This window comes from Sinocyclocheilus rhinocerous, unplaced genomic scaffold, assembly GCF_001515625.1.
Source record: "Sinocyclocheilus rhinocerous isolate Xijiao unplaced genomic scaffold, SAMN03320098_v1.1 scaffold1589, whole genome shotgun sequence".
In the NCBI taxonomy this organism is placed as follows: domain Eukaryota; kingdom Metazoa; phylum Chordata; class Actinopteri; order Cypriniformes; family Cyprinidae; genus Sinocyclocheilus; species Sinocyclocheilus rhinocerous.
The window spans coordinates 223,769-239,862 of NW_015648634.1; the positions used below are offsets into that span (position 1 = coordinate 223,769).

The 16,094-nt window shown below is 46.6% G+C and overlaps 2 protein-coding genes across 6 annotated transcripts in view; both read right to left on the minus strand.

The window, feature by feature from the left end:
* Positions 1 to 3,842: 3,842 nt before the first annotated feature.
* LOC107710070 (probable G-protein coupled receptor 19) lies at positions 3,843 to 7,967 on the minus strand. The gene is made up of 2 exons (XM_016514768.1): positions 7,769 to 7,967; positions 3,843 to 5,182 (listed from the first exon to the last, which is right to left on the minus strand). The coding sequence occupies exon 2, from the start codon at positions 5,155 to 5,157 to the stop codon at positions 3,910 to 3,912; it is 1,248 nt and encodes a 415-aa protein (XP_016370254.1). The 5' UTR covers positions 5,158 to 5,182; positions 7,769 to 7,967; the 3' UTR covers positions 3,843 to 3,909.
* A 6,220-nt stretch (positions 7,968 to 14,187) lies between these two features.
* Positions 14,188 to 16,094, minus strand: part of LOC107710078 (serine/threonine-protein kinase TBK1-like) — a 23,364-nt gene continuing 21,457 nt past the window's right edge. For all 5 annotated transcript variants that reach the window (XM_016514785.1, XM_016514781.1, XM_016514784.1 and 2 more), the window contains one exon: positions 14,188 to 14,836. In XM_016514785.1, the coding sequence (XP_016370271.1) occupies positions 14,800 to 14,836 (37 nt within the window). In that variant the 3' untranslated portion in view covers positions 14,188 to 14,799. The remainder of the gene's footprint in view (positions 14,837 to 16,094) is intronic.

Here is a 16,094-nt window from a genome sequence, read left to right on the forward strand (position 1 = left end):
CTCATCTCGTGAGCTAAGTGTATTGTCACACCCCTAGAGTCGATAAGCGGTGATATAGCTCATTCCAAGTGTATGATACAGCTTTCATTGTTCAGGTCAACCATATATTCATAAAAAAAATCAGTTTGAATAAAGAAAGCAATAACTTTGCCATAGTATCCTTTCAAATGTTAAAGTTGCCACAGTCATTGCATGCTGCATGTGCTGCCCCGTCCCCGGAAGAAAGTTCAGGCTCAGGATTTTTTTTTGCTTTAACCCCTGATTATTACAACAGCTCTCTCCCCAGTCTGGCATGAACGGCTCAAATAGTTCCTGTATCAAATGAAGGCCCGCCTTCTGAAATACAAAATGTGCTGTAATTGGTTAGCTGGGCCCATGTGTGTTGTGATTGGTTAGCTGGGCCAGTGTGTGTTGTGATTGGTTAGCTGGGCCAGTGTGTGTTGTGATTGGTTAGCTGGGCCAGTGTGTGTTGTGATTGGTTAGCTGGGCCAGTGTGTGTTGTGACTGGTTAGCTGGGCCAGTGTGTGTTGTGATTGGTTAGCTGGGCCAGTGTGTGTTGTGATTGGTTAGCTGGGCCAGTGTGTGTTGTGATTGGTTAGCTGGGCCAGTGTGTGCTGTGATTGGTTAGCTGGGCCAGTGTGTGCTGTGATTGGTTAGCTGGGCCAATGTGTGTCGTGATTTTCTCAATTATTTGAAATATTTTCAAATAGTTGTATCTCGGCCAAATATTGTCCTATCCTAACAACGCTTATTTATTCAGCTTTCAGATGATGTATAAATCTCAATTTCGAAAAATTGACCCTTTTGACTGGTTTTGTGCTCCAGGGTCACAAATAAGCTTTTCTGTTTGCATTCACATTAATACGACAATTCAGACATTAGAGAGTTATTCCTGTCGATTTGCGTCTGTATGCGGACGTGGTTCACGTTCAGTTTTTTGTGTTGTTGTGTGAACGTTCTGTGTGATTCGAAAACATTTCCTCTTCCTTTATGTATTTATTTTGGAACCGTTCTGGTACCAAATCATTTGTGATGAAGGATTCCAGCGTTCCTGAGTTCAATCTGTGGAAGCCTGGCAAAAAAAAAAAGTAAATGGATGAAAAAAAAAAAAGCTAATTGCACCTTTTTTATTTCATTATTTGAAATAGTTTACATGTAACAATTCAGGCTTTTTTCGGAATTTTGAGGGGGAAAAAATCAGAATTGTGAGATATAAACAAAGAATTAAGAGATGTTAATTCAAAATAGTTCACTTGCAATTGTGAGGAAAAAAAGTCAGAATTATTAAATAAAAAGTTGCAATTACCTTTTTTTTTTTTTTTTTGGATGGAAACAAAAACCAACTGCAATATGTAAACTCTGGAGAATTCTACGTTTATATCCGGAAATTCCCAATTTTTCTCAGAACTGAGATAAAAACTCACAATTACCTTTTTTTAAATTCCTTTATCCCATGGTAGAAACCAGCTTCCATTGCAAACAGACAGGAGAGTTTGCTAGCATGTGATGATTCATCACTCTGATGTGTGTTAGAATGAGTTTAATCCATTAAACCTTTAGACACAGACGTTATAAGACGAGCTGTTGCTAAAATCTCTCGCTCGGCTCTTTGCACTTTACGACATTTGAAAGATACTTCTCTTGTACAAATAGAGTTTGTTCCATGTTTGTTGTTGATCATGTTTTTATTTCACTAACTGAAACTTAAAGCACTTTCCTTCAAAGCTCTAATTTTTGTACTGTATTTGAGTTTCATCTTTCTGCTTTATTTGGCAGGTTTGCCAAAAACAAACAAACAGAAAGCTAATATTTCAGCACAGATGAGTTACGATCTGAATACATGTAATGAATGTCAAACTATTTCATCAGTGTTGATCGGCCCAAACACAGATGTAGAAGTGTTTTGTGAAAAGTTCAAGTTTTAATGAACGTGAAACACTTTCATTGGCCTTCAGCACGTTTCCTTGTGACTCTCTATTCTGGCTGGCATAATCTATGTTTAGAGCTCAAATATATTTTTATATGGCGTGTATAATATGTAGATTGTAATTTGTAGCAGGATGATGCTTATTAACGATAACCGTCTTATTAAAACATGTACCTATCTGAATCTTCTTGTCTTGCCTCATTTCAGTTTATGTTTAGAGCTCATTTAGTGCTAGTGCTCAGATCAAACCTGTGATATATTACAAACTTGGGGGTCAGAATCCAGAGCTGCACAAACGCTTTCATTGTCCTCGCTCTCAATATGAAATCTCATTATGATGTGCGTGTTTCATTAAAGCCCTTCGCTTTCATCCCGAATAACAATAGAGCGTCGTCATCCAACACTGAACATGCAGAAATTGTGCTGGAAATGTCACACTGAGCAGCGGACGATGAGTCTTCATCAGGTTCAGTCAGTTCGGCTCAGTAATATGAAGATCATACCGAAAAGACTGACTGAAATCTTCTAATTGGTTCATTATTACAGTTTGTGGGAATACAATATTTTGATTAGTTTGCATGTGCAGCTTTAAAGCAATAGTTCATCCGAAAATGACAATGTGCTCACTCTCAGTTTGTTTCTTCGTCAGGTTTGGAGAAATGTAGCATTGCATCAGTGTCTCAGCAATGGATGCTCTGCAGTGAATGGGTGCCGTCAGAATGAGAGCTGATAAAAACATCACAATAATCCACAAGTAATCCACAGCACTCCAGTCCATCAGTTAACAGATACATTGATACATTTCAGACAGTGGCTTACATTTGAATCGTACAGAATGTTTAATTGTAAAATCACAGGGACACACGTCTGTCTTGCATCATGAAACGACACACAAAAACTATGAGACGACGTTTATCTGTAACTACAGGCACAAAACAACACAAACGCATCTTCTGAAGATTAACATAAACCCTGTTTGGCGCCTCCAGGCCACCGTATGATCACAGACTGACCAGAAACACGAACAGAAGAACACATGACGTTCAAGCGCTTTCCTTCCACTGGATCACAGCAGTGACTATAAGGGTGTTTTGTAGTTGTCCTCCATGTCATCAGTGTGTATCCGAACTAGTTAGCACCACGTTTTTTGCATTTCAACAGATTTAGTTTAGTGGTTTTGATTCTGTTGTGTGTGGTCGTGGTGCAACGGCAGTTAAAGCAACAGTTCACTCAAAAATGATCTCATCCGCGTATCATTATAATGAGTTAAAGGGATAGTTCACGCAAAAATGAACATTTTGTCATCATTTACTCACCCTCAAGTTGTTCCAAATGTGTATGAGTTTCTTCTGCTGAACACAAAAGAATATATTTTGAAGAATGTTGGTAACCAAACAGCTGGTACCCATTGACTTCAAAAATACTATGTAAGTCAATGGGGACCATCAACTGTTTGGCTACCAACATTCTTCAAAATATCTTCTATAAGGGGCTGTTCACACAGAATGCATGACGCGGCGCTCAGGAATGATTAAAAAAAAAAACGCAGCGCAAAACACCTCCTCCGCCATGTTACCGTCAAATAAAATAGTTGCAAACTTGCTACTGTAAACAAAAGCTGGCAACGCTTGCCCCGCCTCCTGAGTCTTCTGATTGGTCCACTGTTTTGGAACTGACATTGATGAGCAGCGCTGCGTGTAAAAGTGGAAATTCTTTTAACTTGACACGGCATCGTAAAAACGCGGCGCGACGCTGCAAAAGACGCAAGACACGAGCGCATCGGTCATACACGTCCATCTAGCACGTTTACATAGAAAAACACTACAAAAAAAGTAGCGCATTGGAATGGAAAAACGCGTTCTGTGTGAACGGCTCCTAAGAAAGAATCTCATACAGGTTTGGAACAACTTGAAGGGTGAGTAAATGATGACAGAATTTTCATTTTTGGGCAAGCTATCTCTTTAACGTTAATTTCTGAGCCTTTATACGAATGTGTTGGGTGGGTTAGCGCTAATAGGCCATGCTAACTTCTTCTCCTTTGCTTCCCGGTCAAAAGTGTCGTAAACCGAGTCTTTGATGAGCGTCTTTGCCGGCACGGGCAGATCGACCACGCCCACGTAGTTCTTTTTGGCGATCCGCGAGCTGGCGGTGATGGTGTATGCGTTACTGCGGTAACACTTCATTGACGACATGCAGAACATCTCTCGCATGCCGCGTCTGAAGTTGGCGTTGTACACGGAGTACAGCGTGGGTTTGGACGCCGTGGAGCTGAAGGAGATCCAGGCCACGGCGACGAAAAACAGCGCCGACCGTCTGCTTGGGCCCGCCGTTTCCTTCGGGTGCCAAAGCTGCGCTACGTAAAATGGCGTCCAGGTGAGGAGAAACATGGCGTTGAGCATCAGAAACATCTTAATGGTTTTGACTTTCGTCCTGGGGACGATGTTCATGGTCCTGCGCACTGTTCGCCCGTCAGCGCCGATCCTCCAGATGTAGCGCACCACCCGCTGGTAGAAGGACACGATGAGCAGCGCCGGCACCAAGAAACCAAGGAGAAGATGCGCGACGGCGTACGCCAACCCGTCCCAGCTGTCCGCCAGGAAGAAGTCGCAGTGGTTTTGCGACGCCGACGATCCGTAGAAGAACAAACACGGCGATACGAACGCGGCGTCGAAGAGCCAAGACGCCAGAATCATTCGTTTGGCCTTCTCGCGCGACACTTTAAAGCTCAACGGATACACGATGGTGTAGAAACGGTCCACGCAGATGGACAGAAGCACGTAGACCTGGACTCCGGGGCACAGATGCTGCAGGTAGCGGACGGCTTTGCACACGGCTGCGGTCAGAGGCCAGTGACCCGCGGAAACCTGCAGGAGAACTAGCGGCGCGCAGGCTAGGCTCAACAGCAGATCCGCGCACGCCATCGACACCACAAAGTAGTTGGTGGTCGACTGGGTTCTGCGGCTCCGATGGATCACCAGACACACCAGCGAGTTTCCCAGCACCGATATGACCCAGAACACCCCAAACACGAGGCCGAGGAGCGTGACCTCCGCCGGCGACAGGTCGTATGACGTCAGCGAGACGTTGCTCTGGAGCGAGGTGGCAGACGAGGAGGCGTCCAGACGGCAGATGACGGGTGTCGGCGTGGAGGAACCATTGATGGCGGGGTTAAAGAGGACAGCGGAGTGGAACGAGGGCTTTACGCCCTCCGCGGACAGGAAGTACACCATTAGCCCTCTCTGTGTCAGATCAAAGCTGAAAGACACGACAGGTACAATTAAATCACTGTGTTTCAAAGCAGCTCTACGGACAATCATGATGTTTATAATATTTTAATATCTTCATGCTATATTGTTGCTAAGCTGGACGATAATATAGTTCCATTTGTGACGATATAAACAATCAAGCATGTGTAAAATCAATGATTTTTAATATTAGATTGAAGTGTTTCATAATGTGAAGGCCTCTAAATAATCAAACTTTGCTGTAAAACCTGTCGCACACAATCTACTCCATGCTTCTGTCGTCTGATTGATAGTTTTTTAGTATAATTGTTCAAACGTCCTCCTTCAGCTCGAGCTTCACGAGTCTTTTTTGCAGTCAAATCTGATTTTTATCAAGTAAAGGTGAGAATAGCTTTAATAATAATATTTCCAGATGAACACTTACTGGAGTGAAGCAGCTCGGATTTACTTGATTCTCCATCAATCTTTTTTTTGGGGGGAAAAATCAGTGCGTCTCAAATCTGATCATCGGGATCTTTTGAGGAGCGTTTGTTTCCAGAAGCTTTACTTTCACTGTTGATCTTCCCAAGCCTCCGAAACATCACATCTTCTGAGGAGCGTTTATATTTGTTCATCTCTCAATCAGCACTGGATTATATGTTTGGATCATTTCAATCTGTGACATATTATTGGAGATATAGGGCGTCAACTGATATTTATATCATTTTATGCAAGTATCTGCTGTACTGTCGTCTAGCGCTGGGCTTTTTTGGTTTTTCACAGATTGTTTTTGCTGCAAAACGCATCAAAACATGTCTCCACAGCTGTTGTTCCCATTGAATTAAGCTCTTATTTTCAAGTTTTTCAATTTTACACAAACAAAGAAGGTTTGAAGGTGCATCAGTCATCTGCTCTCATTCCATACAGCACTGATGATGTGTAAATGTCTTTTATTAGCAATGCTTCAAAGTTTGAAGAACATCCAACAGATCTTTACTTTTTAATTCGGTAAAAAAAGTATTCTTTTCCAGTGCAAATTCTTAAATCAAGATGCACTCACTTGAGAGCAAAATGATTTAAGAAGTCTTGTTTTATGAGAAATGATTGAGTTTATGCTCGGTCAATGGGCTCAAAAAAAATCATAATTCAAAGGGAAATGTTTTCATACCTCATTGCCCTGATCATCTATTTGACATCTGCATTACATCTGCAAGACGTGTTTTTTAGAGCGTTTGCTCATCTGCAATACATCTAAAGGAAGTCTCCTATCAGATGTCAAATAGACGTTTAGAAGATGTCTTTATGATTTAGAATGCATGTGAAACTGACCTCTTAAAGACGTCTGTCAGATGTTTGTACACAGCAGATGCTTTCCAGATGAAGCGATCTTTATCTTGCAGACGTACCTGTGCTATCTGGGTGACAGATATATGTTCTTGTTTAAAGCATAAGCTACTTATTTAATTTTCGTACCATTTCTACGAAAACAGGACATTATATCTCCAATTTGCATCTTAAGTAAAACAATCTTGATTATTTAGATATTTGTACTAGAAAACAAAACATTAATTTTTGCAGTGCATGCCCCAGATAGCACAGGTACGTCTGTTAAAGATCTGGAAAGCATCTGCTGTGTACAAACATCTGACAGACGTCTGTGAGATGTCAGTTTCTAAATCATAAAGACATCTTCTAAACGTCTATTTGACATCTGATAGGAGACGTCCTATAGACGTATTGCAGATGAGCAAACGCTCTAAAAAAAATACATCTTGCAGATGTAAAATAGATGTCTCCGAGATGTACGCGTGCTATCAGGGGCAACATTCAATGTCATGACTTCATGAATTCTGATTTAAGACCTTTAATCACCGCGAATTAAGACCTCCTTTAGTCCCGCAGAAACCCTGTAAACGAAATCGTTCGGTTCTAGATCTGAATCCTCCAGAGAGCTCCAGCTGAAGCAGAAATTCAATTAAAACCTTCAGAGACCGAATGCTGAAGATGTTCCTCCAGAGACATTCATTAGGATGCGTGTGTTGTGCTGATCTGTGTGCGATGTTTACTCTGGTGGCTGCTGTAGTTCATGTAACCCTGACTACATCCCAGATAGCACACGTACGTCTGCAAGACGTCTGTTAAAGATCTGGAAAGCATCTGCTGTGTACAAACATCTGACAGACGTCTTTAAGATGTCAGTTTTACATGCATTCTAAATCTTAAAGACATCTATTTGGCATCTGATAGGAAACGTTCTATAGACAGATGAGCGAACGCTCTAAAAAAACACGTCTTGCAGATGTAATGCAGACGTCAAATAGACGTCTCCGTGCTGTACGCGATTCAAGACAAACCCAAACGATTCATGATTCATTCGAGATTCGCTGAAGAAAACGCAAGTTTATATCAACATCTGAGGGCCTGTGACGATCATATCAACTAAATATCAGCTCAAAACCGTCAATGAATAACGCGTGACCGTATATGAAATAAGCATCTCCTGTGAGATGTTCGGATCTTCTAGGCCAGTGGATGTCGAGCATCAATAAAACGCGTCAGTAATGTCTAGATTTCATTCTCCTGTCTGTCGTGTTGTTTTCATCAGATGGAAACGCACCTCAGTTTCTGCTCCTGACATGAACGCGCTTCTTCTTCTCCTCGGATCGCTTATTTCCTCTTCATCATCATCATCATCATCATCATCATCATCATCAACGTGTTTCTTTATATTTCATCAGAGTCACAAATCAGTCACGGCATCCAGTCGCGTTACCCGAGAGACAAGCGGATCCACGGACGCGCGAGCGCGCACTCTCATCAGTTTCTCGGACGCGCGCACTCATCAGAACCGCGGACGCGCGCACTCTCATCAGAACAGCGGACGCGCGCACTCTCATCAGTCCCGCGGACGCGCGCACTCATTACTGAGCCAATTATATTTGCACTCTCATCAGTCCCGCGGACGCGCGCACTCTCATCAGAACAGCGGACGCGCGCACGCTCATCAGTCCCGCGGACGCGCGCACTCTCATCAGAACAGCGGACGCGCGCACGCTCATCAGTCCCGCGGACGCGCGCACTCTCATCAGAACAGCGGACGCGCGCACTCTCATCAGTCTCGCGGACGCGCGCACTCTCATCAGAACAGCGGACGCGCGCACTCTCATCAGAACAGCGGACGCGCGCACTCTCATCAGAACAGCGGACGCGCGCACTCTCATCAGAACAGCGGACGCGCGCACTCTCATCAGAACAGCGGACGCGCGCACTCTCATCAGTCCCGCGGACGCGCGCACTCTCATCAGAACAGCGGACGCGCGCACTCTCATCAGTCCCGCGGACGCGCGCACTCTCATCAGAACAGCGGACGCGCGCACTCTCATCAGTCCCGCGGACGCGCGCACTCTCATCAGAACAGCGGACGCGCGCACTCTCATCAGTCCCGCGGACGCGCGCACTCTCATCAGAACAGCGGACGCGCGCACTCTCATCAGTCCCGCGGACGCGCGCACTCTCATCAGAACAGCGGACGCGCGCACTCTCATCAGTCCCGCGGACGCGCGCACTCTCATCAGAACAGCGGACGCGCGCACTCTCATCAGTCCCGCGGACGCGCGCACTCTCATCAGAACAGCGGACGCGCGCACTCTCATCAGTCCCGCGGACGCGCGCACTCTCATCAGAACAGCGGACGCGCGCACTCTCATCAGTCCCGCGGACGCGCGCACTCTCATCAGAACAGCGGACGCGCGCACTCTCATCAGTCCCGCGGACGCGCGCACTCTCATCAGAACAGCGGACGCGCGCACTCTCATCAGTCCCGCGGACGCGCGCACTCTCATCAGAACAGCGGACGCGCGCACTCTCATCAGTCCCGCGGACGCGCGCACTCTCATCAGAACAGCGGACGCGCGCACTCTCATCAGTCCCGCGGACGCGCGCACTCTCATCAGAACAGCGGACGCGCGCACTCTCATCAGTCCCGCGGACGCGCGCACTCTCATCAGAACAGCGGACGCGCGCACTCTCATCAGTCCCGCGGACGCGCGCACTCTCATCAGAACAGCGGACGCGCGCACTCTCATCAGTCCCGCGGACGCGCGCACTCTCATCAGAACAGCGGACGCGCGCACTCTCATCAGTCCCGCGGACGCGCGCACTCTCATCAGAACAGCGGACGCGCGCACTCTCATCAGTCCCGCGGACGCGCGCACTCTCATCAGAACAGCGGACGCGCGCACTCTCATCAGTCCCGCGGACGCGCGCACTCTCATCAGAACAGCGGACGCGCGCACTCTCATCAGTCCCGCGGACGCGCGCACTCTCATCAGAACAGCGGACGCGCGCACTCTCATCAGTCCCGCGGACGCGCGCACTCTCATCAGAACAGCGGACGCGCGCACTCTCATCAGTCCCGCGGACGCGCGCACTCTCATCAGAACAGCGGACGCGCGCACTCTCATCAGTCCCGCGGACGCGCGCACTCTCATCAGAACAGCGGACGCGCGCACTCTCATCAGTCCCGCGGACGCGCGCACTCTCATCAGAACAGCGGACGCGCGCACTCTCATCAGTCCCGCGGACGCGCGCACTCTCATCAGAACAGCGGACGCGCGCACTCTCATCAGTCCCGCGGACGCGCGCACTCTCATCAGAACAGCGGACGCGCGCACTCTCATCAGTCCCGCGGACGCGCGCACTCTCATCAGAACAGCGGACGCGCGCACTCTCATCAGTCCCGCGGACGCGCGCACTCTCATCAGAACAGCGGACGCGCGCACTCTCATCAGTCCCGCGGACGCGCGCACTCTCATCAGAACAGCGGACGCGCGCACTCTCATCAGTCCCGCGGACGCGCGCACTCTCATCAGAACAGCGGACGCGCGCACTCTCATCAGTCCCGCGGACGCGCGCACTCTCATCAGAACAGCGGACGCGCGCACTCTCATCAGTCCCGCGGACGCGCGCACTCTCATCAGAACAGCGGACGCGCGCACTCTCATCAGTCCCGCGGACGCGCGCACTCTCATCAGAACAGCGGACGCGCGCACTCTCATCAGTCCCGCGGACGCGCGCACTCTCATCAGAACAGCGGACGCGCGCACTCTCATCAGTCCCGCGGACGCGCGCACTCTCATCAGAACAGCGGACGCGCGCACTCTCATCAGTCCCGCGGACGCGCGCACTCTCATCAGAACAGCGGACGCGCGCACTCTCATCAGTCCCGCGGACGCGCGCACTCTCATCAGAACAGCGGACGCGCGCACTCTCATCAGTCCCGCGGACGCGCGCACTCTCATCAGAACAGCGGACGCGCGCACTCTCATCAGTCCCGCGGACGCGCGCACTCTCATCAGAACAGCGGACGCGCGCACTCTCATCAGTCCCGCGGACGCGCGCACTCTCATCAGAACAGCGGACGCGCGCACTCTCATCAGTCCCGCGGACGCGCGCACTCTCATCAGAACAGCGGACGCGCGCACTCTCATCAGTCCCGCGGACGCGCGCACTCTCATCAGAACAGCGGACGCGCGCACTCTCATCAGTCCCGCGGACGCGCGCACTCTCATCAGAACAGCGGACGCGCGCACTCTCATCAGTCCCGCGGACGCGCGCACTCTCATCAGAACAGCGGACGCGCGCACTCTCATCAGTCCCGCGGACGCGCGCACTCTCATCAGAACAGCGGACGCGCGCACTCTCATCAGTCCCGCGGACGCGCGCACTCTCATCAGAACAGCGGACGCGCGCACTCTCATCAGTCCCGCGGACGCGCGCACTCTCATCAGAACAGCGGACGCGCGCACTCTCATCAGTCCCGCGGACGCGCGCACTCTCATCAGAACAGCGGACGCGCGCACTCTCATCAGTCCCGCGGACGCGCGCACTCTCATCAGAACAGCGGACGCGCGCACTCTCATCAGTCCCGCGGACGCGCGCACTCTCATCAGAACAGCGGACGCGCGCACTCTCATCAGTCCCGCGGACGCGCGCACTCTCATCAGAACAGCGGACGCGCGCACTCTCATCAGTCCCGCGGACGCGCGCACTCTCATCAGAACAGCGGACGCGCGCACTCTCATCAGTCCCGCGGACGCGCGCACTCTCATCAGAACAGCGGACGCGCGCACTCTCATCAGTCCCGCGGACGCGCGCACTCTCATCAGAACAGCGGACGCGCGCACTCTCATCAGTCCCGCGGACGCGCGCACTCTCATCAGAACAGCGGACGCGCGCACTCTCATCAGTCCCGCGGACGCGCGCACTCTCATCAGAACAGCGGACGCGCGCACTCTCATCAGTCCCGCGGACGCGCGCACTCTCATCAGAACAGCGGACGCGCGCACTCTCATCAGTCCCGCGGACGCGCGCACTCTCATCAGAACAGCGGACGCGCGCACTCTCATCAGTCCCGCGGACGCGCGCACTCTCATCAGAACAGCGGACGCGCGCACTCTCATCAGTCCCGCGGACGCGCGCACTCTCATCAGAACAGCGGACGCGCGCACTCTCATCAGTCCCGCGGACGCGCGCACTCTCATCAGAACAGCGGACGCGCGCACTCTCATCAGTCCCGCGGACGCGCGCACTCTCATCAGAACAGCGGACGCGCGCACTCTCATCAGTCCCGCGGACGCGCGCACTCTCATCAGAACAGCGGACGCGCGCACTCTCATCAGTCCCGCGGACGCGCGCACTCTCATCAGAACAGCGGACGCGCGCACTCTCATCAGTCCCGCGGACGCGCGCACTCTCATCAGAACAGCGGACGCGCGCACTCTCATCAGTCCCGCGGACGCGCGCACTCTCATCAGAACAGCGGACGCGCGCACTCTCATCAGTCCCGCGGACGCGCGCACTCTCATCAGAACAGCGGACGCGCGCACTCTCATCAGTCCCGCGGACGCGCGCACTCTCATCAGAACAGCGGACGCGCGCACTCTCATCAGTCCCGCGGACGCGCGCACTCTCATCAGAACAGCGGACGCGCGCACTCTCATCAGTCCCGCGGACGCGCGCACTCATTACTGAGCCAATTATATTTTCTATCCTCTAAAGCAGTACCTTTTTTTTAGTCGCGGCACCCTTTGGAAATTTTAACAAACTTGTGGCACCCTACAAAATTAATTTTGTCACAATATTTGAATTTCTAACTTCGATATGATAATTTGAAAAGTATAGATATTCGGTACAACATAGTCCTAGAAAGCTATTGTTATCAGAACACGTGAGCATAACATAAGTGAGCGACATCAGAATTGGATATTATATAATAGATGCTTTTTTGAACATTTTAGCAATTTAAAAAGATTAAAAAATGATTTTTTACACGGCAGCCCGGTTGGGAAACACTGCTCTAAAGTACTAATCATCACGCAAACATTTACATATTATATTATATTATGATATGATATTAATGGTGTAATATTATATCATTGAAATATCACTTGTGATTATCTACGAATTAAAAAACGTTGTTGTATGTTTTTGTTTTTTACTTGGTTACATATATTATAATTAATAATGATAATGATGCCTGAGGATCAAACTGAACCTAATTTTTATACAAAATCACACAATGAAAAATAGTAGGCTAAATATTAACTATTGCAAATGGATTAAAACAGCAATATAGGCCTAACAAAATTATGACTTTACAAAAACACGACAAAATTCAAACAATAACTATGAGAACATAACAAATAAATAAAACTTGATTTAACAAATATTTTTTAACATTTTCTAACTTTATTTAAAATTTTCATTTTCACAAACTTAAAATGTTATTTTATGTTTATGCATTGGAAATGGATCTTTACTATCCCTGATTAGGCATATTATTTAGCATTTTAGGGTCATTTTGACCACATAGTATGTGCTTTCTACAGATGTAATTGTGCAAATGTAATTGTTTAGTTTATATATATATATGTGTGTGTGTGTTTCATTATTACTGTAAATTATTTAATTAGAATTGTAATTATTTAATTAGATCGTCGTTTCTACTATAATAGCACAGAAACATGAGTAACTGCAAAAATATGTAATAAAAAACACGAATTCGTATATTATTATTATAAATGATCAATCCAGGTTACTTGTCTTCCTTTAAGTTCTCTCTCATTCAACTATTTTTGCGTCTATTTGATTGATTGCTGTAGCAGGAAACTCTTACTATCATTCATCACAATTTCATTAGTACATTATTTAGCATGTTTATTAGCTGTTTTTCTCGTGGGAACAATTGGCTGCTCACTGATTGTTTTAATATTGAGCCAGTGAAATTCTATCATCTACACAGACATTTCTGCATATTATATTAGTATACGTTTAGTTAATGTTTAATGTAGTAATGTTTAGTTAATTATCTTGTCCTTTATGCTACATATAGTATATAGTACATTATCATTAATGCATTACATAACGTGTTTATTAGGCGTTTGCTCCTCAATGTAGAGCAGTGTGTTTACTATAAGAGGACCTTTGGTGGTTGGTGACTGTAGATGAACTGATGTTCAGTCTATTTATCCCTTCTGACGTTCGTGAATACGTATGTAAATGAGGGTCACGTTTTACACATCTGTTAGTGTCCTTATATGAGTGGATGTTTGTCACGCTGAAGCTATTGAGTGTGTTGCCTTGGCAACAGCATCTTAGCAGAGGTTGTGCTTCTGTGTCTGTTGTCATGGCGACGGACCGCTGCATCATCAGAGATGCAGAGCGGTGGACGATGGCTTCTAAAACCACATTTTCAGATGCTCTGTAAAGACTCTTGAAACAGCTGACCTTTGACCCCAAGCGTCAAGAGTTTGTGGTGGTTTTAGAGCAGCTGCGTGTCATGAATAAGCTGTACGTGTGATATAATCAGCTAAACCGGTCGTGGGTGCCATGATTGTGTGTGGCATCATGAGCCGTCAATCATACGGTCTGGTCACACGGAACTATATGAAGATGTCTGTGAGCAGAAGCAAAGCATTGTGGGTACAGATGTGGTGTGAAGGAAGGTGAAGCTGTGAGAAATAAGAAACACAATGGTTTTATCAGAACTCAGCGGTTCTTTTACTCATTTAGAGAAACACACATTAATGTCTATAAATAGTGCAAGCGCTTTCATTCACACTGAAGGTCGTTCAGTAACGTTCACCCACACACACACGAGCAGGAGCGTTTCCGAACCGCACACATGCTTACGGATCTAATGATGGATGTACTTCACTTTCATGACGAGAACAGAAATAAAATCACTTATTTGGGCTTAAGAGCAACTCTAGTTTAATGTTCACATTCAGAGAACTAACGCAGGATTAAAATAATGGCGTGACGTAAAGTTTAAGATGCGCTTTCATTCACACTGAAGGTCGTTCAGTAACGTTCACCCACACACACACACGAGCAGGAGCGTTTCCGAACCGCACACATGCTTACGGATCTAATGATGGATGTACTTCACTTTCATGACGAGAACAGAAATAAAATCACTTATTTGGGCTTAAGAGCAACTCTAGTTTAATGTTCACATTCAGAGAACTAACGCAGGATTAAAATAATGGCGTGACGTAAAGTTTAAGACGTGTATTTACATTCTATTCATATGTACAACTAACAGTTTGTGATTTGTGCTGTGATGATCCGAGAGAGGCGAGCGCGTCACATCCGATCCACGTCCACCGTCAGTGTCCCGAACCTGAAACACAAACGCCACTGTCATTACAGCTCCGTTACTGATGGATTCTGCATCATTAATACGAGGGCTGTCGCAATATCAGACTTTCACTACACGATTATCACGGCCAAAAGAATTTACGATAACAGTATACTGCGATATCTACAGAAATCGTGAAAAAAAAAAAAAATGCTATCAGCCAATTTCAACTTTATTTTGACTTAAAAACTGCATACAAAAGGAACATTATAAAACGGGGAGTTCCGGTGCTTGATTCTGATTGGCTGAGCCACGTTCGAAGCTGTTGTAAATGACTCTACAAAGTAACATACACCTTTGTTTACGTTTGTGTGTTGCTCGGCAACCACTTTGTTGCAACCACAACTGTTTCTGAGGAACTACATTGTTTGGTGGAAGAATACTGTTTTTATTAATATCATTACACTTTATTTGCTCCGTTTTATTCTGTGAAACCTTACTACGTATATGTGAATAACCGTTTTATAAAAGCATTAAGCCTCGTGAAGCCGTGGTTTACAGTGAATTTATAACAGCTAAGGGGGTTTTAGGCACTCCGCGAACAACGCCCCTTAGCTGTTATAAATTCACTGTAAACCATGGCTTCTTGGGGCTTATTGCTTTATTTTTTTCGTGTGTGATTTTTACGATCAAAATGACATCACGTGCGCAGCATCTGTATCCTTATGCATTACAACTTTCATAAGGATAATTCAGTTAGATAATTATAATTCAGTTTTTTGTGAGACCTTCATTTTTGCGGTGAAATTGGGCTTTTTGTTTATTTTGCGTTGGATTCAGCGATCGTGGAATTGCGGAAACCTGGATGGACTTATTGGCCTGTTTAGACAAGGTCTCCATAAAACAAACATAAAAGAACGCATTATACAGACACTTCATATTTAATGTTATTTGATGATTTGTTAATTGCACTTAATACTTTCAGGGTCTTGAAAGCTGTTTTTTATGCATGGGTCAAAGACGAAAAAGGGTTTAAGCATAAAAACAATAAGGGTAATACTGCTTTAAATTGTTGTTATCCCCCCCCCCCAAAATTAATGCAATTGCAATTTTGTTTTTGTTTTTCTGAGCAAAAAATAAACATCATACATTTTTCCCTGATTTACAGAAGAGACGCACTAAAATGTCATTCAGTGTAACAATCCTGTCACGCATATTTACAACAAAAATCAATTTATGACTAATTACTTTCACCCCAAATACTAATTAGTTGTAATTTTACATTTTTTAAATGTGCCAC